At 38.1% G+C, this 8,732-nt stretch overlaps 1 protein-coding gene and 1 non-coding gene across 3 annotated transcripts in view; one reads left to right on the forward strand and one right to left on the reverse strand.

Annotated features, from left to right (window-relative positions):
* Window positions 1–5,730, forward strand: part of LOC101160301 (excitatory amino acid transporter 2-like) — a 28,467-nt gene extending 22,737 nt beyond the window's left edge. For both annotated transcript variants that reach the window (XM_023952414.2, XM_023952404.2), the window contains exons 9-11: window positions 1–135; window positions 932–1,142; window positions 2,078–5,730. In XM_023952414.2, the coding sequence (XP_023808182.1) occupies window positions 1–135; window positions 932–1,142; window positions 2,078–2,149 (418 nt within the window). In that variant the 3' untranslated portion in view covers window positions 2,150–5,730. The remainder of the gene's footprint in view (window positions 136–931; window positions 1,143–2,077) is intronic.
* On the reverse strand, window positions 5,718–7,410 carry LOC101160541 (uncharacterized). The gene is made up of 3 exons (XR_013655108.1): window positions 6,833–7,410; window positions 6,667–6,745; window positions 5,718–6,548 (listed from the first exon to the last, which is right to left on the reverse strand). It is a non-coding gene; the product is annotated as an uncharacterized LOC101160541 (transcript).
* Window positions 7,411–8,732: the final 1,322 nt, after the last annotated feature.

Raw genomic sequence — 8,732 nt, forward strand, 5'->3', positions numbered from 1 at the left:
TATGACAGCCACGTTGGCCAGTGTTGGAGCAGCCAGTATCCCCAGTGCTGGACTTGTGACGATGCTACTGATCCTCACAGCAGTGGGTCTGCCCACTCAGGACATCAGCCTTCTGGTGGCTGTCGACTGGCTTCTGTGAGTTACATGTTACACTGGCATGTCCTGCCATGACTAATTTATTTCAATATGGTCCAGTGGCCTTCCTGTCTGTCAGTTTATGGTTTAATGTGTCTGAGGGAAAGGAGTATAAAGACCTGTTGGCTTCAAAATGTCAACCAATCTTTTTCAAGCTTTTTTCTCTTGATGATTTTCAAACTCTTGGCAGCATAAATCAAAGGAAAGAGTTAAAAATGCAAGTAAAATCAGAGATTTTTTTAGTACTTCCTTAATAAATTTAGTCTGAGAGTCAACAATTTAGACATCTTGGTGTAAATCGAACAGACACTGTCATACTTGTTCAGTTAAGTTGCATTCATTTCCACACCAGAGTCTATAATCGAATGTGAAAGGTAAAAATAAAGTAACACAACACCAAGGTTTTTTTCTTTTTAGCAAGAAAAACAGCGATTACAGTAATCTGTTACAGTCAAATCACAATATAATGATATATAAACCTTGAATTCCTTTATGGTTGGATATCAATATCATCTGTTTGTGTAGTGGGGAAATAGATCAAATTAGGCTTGTATTAACATCGGCACATGCATCTACCGTACTTTGTAAATGTTGGTTCATTGTGATCAGCATCTGTTTAACCCCACAGCAAAAGTCTTGTTTTGAATTTTCCTTATACTGCCTTTCATTGTAAAAATCAAAAACTGTTTGGAGAGCTCTAAATTTGGAGCAGCTAAAACCATTATGAGAATCTTTTATTCCCTTTTGGACAAATATTATCTCATGTTTTTTTCTTCTTTTGTGTTTGAACATGCAGTGATCGCTTTCGTACCTCTGTCAATGTGGTTGGGGACTCCTATGGTGCAGGTATTGTGTACCACCTTTCCAAGGACGAGCTTGACATGTTTGACGCCCAGCAGGTCAGGATGGATGACTTTGAGATGGCAAAGACACAATCGTTCTTTGAAAACAACAGCAACCAGAACGTTTATGCTCACCACAACTCAATCTTGATAGACGACTGCAAGGTACATTTTACATTAACGGACATAGAGACTTGCATGTAGAGAACCCTCATCCTCGGTCTGTGTTTGTTTTTTTCCTTTTTGTCTTTGTGTGTCTTTTGTATGTGATTGGTGTATTTGTGTCATTCCCAAGTGAAAAAAATTGCATGTTTTCATTGATGAACGTATTTTCTAAAAAAAATGGTGGAAGAATTTAATAAAACTCCATACTTTATTCATTCACTTTTACATCAAATGAAGAAGCAGTTTTTGTGATACCTGCCTCAACAAAAAGTAAAGTGTGTTCTTTTGATTTGTTTCATACTTTGTAAACAAAGACATATTTTTGGTTAAAGTAGCTGTCAAAATTGTTTCATAAAAGTCAAATTGTTTTATTTGTGTTATTCTTGGCAATTTTTGACTTGTAAAACTTGTGGTCTATCCTGAGTTTTTCTTTTGTTGAACTATTTTGGACATGTATTTATGGCAGCCCTGACCAAATTACAATTTTCCAACATTGGTCATATTTCCAAAGACGTTTTGTTGCTAGTGGTATACATAAAGACTGCTGATTCACCATGTGTGATCTCAATATATCACATTTAAGGAATGCTTGTCTCAGATCCTTTCCTGTAGTTTTCTATTCAAACTTTTAGCTATCTGAATTGCCTGTTTAATGTTGATTATTGTAATTTGGTTGGGGAGAGAATCCATAAAATACATGGCCAACTTTGGAGATTTTTACTCATATTCTTGTGGGCTGTCAGTAACAGTTTAATGATGCGAATCAGTGTATGATTCTACATGTGTACCCATTTTCTTTCATGGTTCAAACTCAGTACCAAAGACAATGGCCTGATTGTATCATTTCAATGGCTTCTCTGCTCCCAACCAGCAATGGTTTATAAATCACAGTGCCTTGGCCCAAATAGTCAGTTCTTCTTAATAATTGCTTACAGGTCACCATGGGCAAAAATGGGAACACTCGAGAGTTCTCTCTTGTTGAAGAGGAACCATGGAAATTTGGGTAAAGCAGATTCAGTTGCTGCTCTACCTTATCCTGAATTTCATCAGCTCTCTCATTCTGAGGACACGACTTAAAGAAAAAAGTAATCATAGAAAGAAAAAAAAACAGGAACAGAATTAAACAAGAAACGTCGACATGGCTGATTGGCCATTCAGATTCAACGGTTGACCAGTGGGACTGAAGGCATTTACCCATCCGGGTGGCAGCTGGTCACAATCTCAAAGTAGCACCTTGTGTTAGCTCTTTCATCTGCTCTGACAACACACATCTGTCCTGAATTGAACTGATCTACAGACAGGGCCTTATTTGTGGCTTGTGTGTACTCTGTCTTATCCCAATCGGCAACACCTTTCTTCGTGTTCAAGCGCTTTCTCTGGAACTTTAGTGGCAGAGTCTGGATAACGTGGAAAAGATGGCCTTGCTTTTTAAAGAGAATCAAAGACTCAAAAGTAAAAAAATAGCAAAGGTCTGACAGGCTCCAATTGTGACTGGTTGTTGCGAAAATGTTCTTTTCTCTACAGAAATAAACAAAATGGTCCAAAGAGAGTCAATTGCAAATTGAATGTATACAAAGTAACTGGTGGTAATACAGACAAGTGCAGGACTGTTAAGCACTGTATGATCTTTTACTCTTTGACTTATGGGATTACACTGTCACACACATGCTTAAACCCAAGAAGCAAAGCCTAAGACTTAGGTAAGAGGGGGAGTGGCCTCTAAATAAGGCAAGAAACAGTACAGCATGTGTTGTACAGAGTAAATCTCCCCATGGGGTGCATTAAAGGTGCCCTTCCAGCTGCTGTATTTACTCAAATATTTATTTATCTACATTTTTCTATGCAAGATGTTTATGAGTAAAGAATGGAAAGTTGGCTTGCCTGTTTCCTGGATACTATCTGTCCTCCTGAGAGGAAAAGAAAACTGTCAATCAACGAGAGAAAACGAGAGGATTTCCTCTGAAACTTTGCAGGCTCGTGCTTTGTTCTGTTTTATTTCAAAGTGTTTATTTATTTGATATTCGACTACTTTGCCTTGAAGATGTCACCTGCAGAGTGCAGTCACTGTTTTGAGTGCAACAAACTTTTTTTGTCATTTCATTAGGATTCTTTAAGATAAAATTCTAGCTTGGGAAACGAAGATTTCCAGATTTCTTTAACATTGCTACACTTTGGTAGGAGGATGGCTGGGACGTCCTCTTTAGAGAAAGTGAAGAAGCTGGACAGATTTACTTTATACAGACACAGTTGTGTAAAATAAAGTTGAACCCTGAGTCAGTTTAGAAGTTTCAAAAAGAGCATACAACACTGAATTTTTTGGTAGAAATAACCTAGTTTAAAAAGCAACAAAAAAGCAGCTCTTTCATTAATGGTTTGTCAAAAAAAAGTTTAAAAACTGAAGTATTGGGTTACCTACCAACAGTTCTTTTAGAACAAAATTTTTTTTTTAAAGAGACATGTTTTGTTTTTCTTTTATTTGTGCATTTTTGGAAAGTCAATACAAATCAAAATATGTCAATAAGTCAAAAAAGAGTGCTCACTGCTCTATGACAGTTATAAAAAAACATTGGGAGGCAGCAGAAAATCTTTTGACAAACACCCCACAGCAAAAGTCTTGTTTTGAATTTTCTTCATAAAGCCCTTCCAACCATAATAATAAATAAATAAAACTTGTAGCTGAGGCCAGCAAGGTTTTAATTTTCTACAGTACAAATTTTTTTTAAAAACCCCTCCGTTATGCTGTTTTGTTATTCGCTAGCCATCTCCATATGCAGCTACGTTCGGTCACACCGCCCTTGGTACGTTCCAATGAAAATACTTTGTAAACATGCATAAAAACAGGTTTCAGGGTTCTGCATTCAAAATTCTTTTATTCCTGTATAGCTATGTACATTTTAAAACCATCTTCGGTCTTTGTGTACAAAAAGCGTGGCCATCAAAAGCATTTTGCAAGGTAAACCAGGTCAAACGTTGACTTATCAGGGACTCAGATTTGGTGTGACACCACATGTTGCATTTATCAGAATAGAGCTATGAAAGATTTGGGAGATTTGCACCGCTTCGACATTTCGCACAAAGCTTATCCCGACTGTAGGTGCACGGCATGCGCTTGTAGACAGTAGAAAAAGAAAAAGTAGCTTCTCCCTGCTTGTCCAGTGTGAACACCACGTTACACCCATTCAAAAGATGTTCAGCGTGTTTTTGAATGCGAGTTATATGCCTGGTGTAGTTGTATAGAATTGAAAGTCAGAATGGTCTGTTGACCTGTTCTGACTTTCTTTCATTGACGATTTTGGGTTCAAACAAACATCAATCTCCAAAATGTCTTCATGTCAAAAACAAAGGCAAATATTTATCAAACACTAATTACTTGAGAATTCACTGCAAGTGCTTGAACAAGCTTTTGATTAAAGACGTTTTCCATTTTCTATTCCAATGGTTCTGCGCACTAGCTCAATTTGTCACAAACGTCGTTTTTCCCCCTCGAACAAATGTCGTTCTTAATTATGAAACCAACTTAGAACCAAAATGTTTATTTGTATGCTCTTGTGAATACATATTTGAAACTGACAGGGAGTTTACTGTGTTTTACACAAGCAAAACGGCAAAACTTGTAACAGCGTAACTTTTAAACAATTGCATCTGTTTAGCATCTCTACAATCAATTTCTGCCTCCAGCACTCATGAATGTGACAAGGTCAGCAGATGTTGTTTATGCATTTTCTCAGAGTTTCACGGTGGAGCAACTACTTTTATCTAGATGAAGGCTGAACCGTATGTTTCTATTTCAAATAAGCAATAGCTTACATATTCATATTTAAAGTGCCTGTTTGCACTTTGTGTATATATTCTCAATAGATGAATTGTACAAATCAGATGTATAGACTTTACGTTTTTGTCATAATCATTATTTTTACTATGCTGAAAGTTTGTATAGTGATTGTTTGTATAGTTATTAATGTGTCATCACTTCAAAATGTTGACATCATCCTTGACGAAATGTCAATGGTTCCCCTTCTGATGAAGAGAACTAATTTTCAAAAAACAAACTGGGAAATGAAATGTTTTAAGGCTCTGTTTGTTGTTGGTGTGTGAGCATGATGGCTTTGGCAGCTACATATGGTGAGTGTCCATAGATTGTGAGAATACCGGCTAGATTTTGTCTCTGCCACATCACCGCATTCAAATGAAATGTTTTGTCCATCTTAAACTACTGCCCCTTCAGTTGCACTTGTTTCCAGTAATTATTCTAGCTTAGAAAATGTCGTCAACTGGTCTTATTAGGTGCACAAGTGAAGTTCTAGAATAAAAAAAAATGTTGTTTATTTTTTATCTGTTTGATTCTATGCACAAATCAGAAAAAAAAAAAAAACGTTTCGTTATGCGGAAACTTGTTGAGATAAAGAAATGTACTGACTTTGACTGACTGTATGAAAGTAGAACTGTATATATTTAGTACACTACAACAAGCATTAAGCTATTTGTCCAGAAAATGTTTACACAGATTGTGTACACTGGATGTTTTAATACTTGTATGTAAATTTTAAATTAAAAAAAACAACCAAAACAAATAAATGTCTATTGATGAGCTGCCCTTGTATTTATTTCAAGCAAAATGAGTGAATGGAGAGAAAAATGTGAAAATTTGATAGGTGCATTATACAACACATGAAATGTTGATTTGGTGTCAAGTGTTAAGTTAGATGCTAAGCAGTCAGAGCCATGATGAAGCCAAGTAATTGTCTGGGCCACCCAACATAGAGATCTTTCATAAAGTTAGATATCACAATAACATTAAGCTAAAACACTAATACACTTCTCCAGTACGAACAAACCATACTGTTTTGGATGTGAAAAAGACAAAAAAAAATCAGACAAAAATATTTACATAAAATAATTAGACAAAAAAAAAACTGAATTTAAATTAAAATCCTGTGCAGTATTGTTTGGCTGAATTTTCTCATCTGCAAGTCATTGAAAACGTGAAGTGGAAATAAATATAACTGCACAATTGGAGGGAGAGAATAAAACAGTATTGTTTTGGGCAAGAGGTTTTTTTTGTATCGCAGCAAGAAAGAGACCAAGTCAAAGTTTTCTTTTAGACAAGACACAGAAATCTGAGATTCCACCAAAACGGAGAGTAAAAGGGTCTCTTTCTGCATTATAGTTCAATAACTTCAATCACAGCCTTGTGTTTGTCTGATGAGTCCATTGTCCAGTTTTTCTGCATCTCAGTTTGAAAAGTATTTCTCTGGAATATCATTCAGCGGTATGACTGTGTATTCTCCGATCTGTCCGTTTTCTTTTGGCTTGTTTTTGTGCAGGAAAGTCTGCATCTCTTGCTCCCTCTCCTGGTTCAGGAGGTTTGACTTTTCCACTGAACCTGATGATGAATCTTTATTCCACCTGCATAACAAGAAACAAAACAAAAGCATATAAATCAGGGATTTACGTAAGCTTTTTTAGAAACAATATTTCAGCTATATTTCAATATTTCAACAATATTGGAACTATTAGGTCTTACTTGTCTCTTGTAGCCACAGCAACACATAGCCCTAGCAATGCAACAATACCAACAGCTATTCCAAGGATGATGAGCCAGTCTGAACACATTTAGAGATAAAAGTTACATAGAGTTTTTAAAAGTAGAATTCCATCATACAAATGTTCTTGTTTTTATTTTTGCTTACCAGCCCTAGAGTGTGTTGTTTTTGAAGTAGTTTTGCTTTCGGAACTATCTAAATGTCTGTCGTCTGTGATAGCTTTCTGAGGAGGAAGTTCTCCCTTTAAGATAACACTTTTGTCAAATTTTAGCTCTGGTTGATCAGTCAACCTAGAGTGAGTGGTTTGGATGGTGGATGAATCTGAGGGGGAATCTTCTGGAAGGACACTAGTGATGCTCACAGCTCTGGTTTCAGAGATGCCATCAAACGGTAAGGAGGGTGTGCTTTCACCACTCGCCTCAGTCATCGACTCCAGATGTGGCCGTTGTGTTGTTTGAGGGGTTCCAGGGGTTTCAGGCGCTTCGTCTGATTCATTTGTGTGTAACGTTTCCTGTGTGGTGACAGCCGAAGTTCCAATGGGATTTTGTTCACTACCTTCTAACTGCTCAGAAGGTGTGATTTCACCACTCGCCTCAGTCATCGACTCCAGATGTGGCCGTTGTGTTGTTTGAGGGGTTCCAGGGGTTTCAGGCGCTTCGTCTGATTCATTTGTGTGTAACGTTTCCTGTGTGGTGACAGCCGAAGTTCCAATGGGATTTTGTTCACTACCTTCTAACTGCTCAGAAGGTGTGATTTCACCACTCGCCTCAGTCATCGACTCCAGATGTGGCCGTTGTGTTGTTTGAGGGGTTCCAGGGGTTTCAGGCGCTTCGTCTGATTCATTTGTGTGTAACGTTTCCTGTGTGGTGACAGCCGAAGTTCCAATGGGATTTTGTTCACTACCTTCTAACCGCTCAGAAGGTGTGATTTCACCACTCGCCTCAGTCATCGACTCCAGATGTGGCCGTTGTGTTGTTTGAGGGGTTCCAGGGGTTTCAGGCACTTCATCTGATTCATTTGTGTGTAACGTTTCCTGTGTGGTGACAGCCGAAGTTCCAATGGGATTTTGTTCACTACCTTCTAACTGCTCAGAAGGTGTGATTTCACCACTCGCCTCAGTCATCGACTCCAGATGTGGCCGTTGTGTTGTTTGAGGGGTTCCAGGGGTTTCAGGCGCTTCGTCTGATTCATTTGTGTGTAACGTTTCCTGTGTGGTGACAGCCGAAGTTCCAATGGGATTTTGTTCACTACCTTCTAACCGCTCAGAAGGTGTGATTTCACCACTCGCCTCAGTCATCGACTCCAGATGTGGCCGTTGTGTTGTTTGAGGGGTTCCAGGGGTTTCAGGCACTTCATCTGATTCAGTTGTGTGTAACGTATCCTGTGTGGTGACTGCTGAAGTTCCAATGGGATTTTGTCCACTACCTTCTGACTGCTCAGAGGATTGGGTTTCACCACTGCCCTCTCGGATGGCATCCGACAATTGAGGCGCTTGAGAAGTTGTGTTGGTTTTTGAAGGGCCAGTCTGCTCATTGACAAGGAATCCTTCCGTCTTGGCTTCATTCAACATATTCTTCTCTGGTTTTGCAATATGACTGACAGCTAGAGAAGAAGAAAAAAAACATTACACCCCTTCAAGTATTTACACTATGACTCTGACATACACAGGAAGGAAAGTTACTAAGCTCCTTAAGTTTATAATAACAATACCACACAAAGCTTACTTGTTTGCCACATACTCATGTTTTGACTTGTTTTGTGGTCTGCTTTCATAAGGTGTGGTGAAAGGCAGTAAAGTTAACTTGGGAAACTAATTGGAGATTAACATGAAAGACAGGCCTCAAAGCATGAATTTCATTATGTGACACACCTAACATGTCAGAGGGAAAACGTTTCACAGAGCCTCCATTCATTTTGCCAGTCTGGTATTCGTACAATTTTAGACTTTCTTTTTCCCTTTTTAATCTCTGAAAAGTAAATATTTGAGCCTTGCAAAAGAAGCTGAATCAGATTATGTTACACCAACGTACTATAATAGCTTTTTAGT

Source organism: Oryzias latipes, chromosome 3 (assembly GCF_053564925.1).
Source record: "Oryzias latipes strain Hd-rR chromosome 3, Olatipes_Hd-rR_3.1".
Taxonomy (NCBI): Eukaryota; Metazoa; Chordata; class Actinopteri; order Beloniformes; family Adrianichthyidae; genus Oryzias; species Oryzias latipes.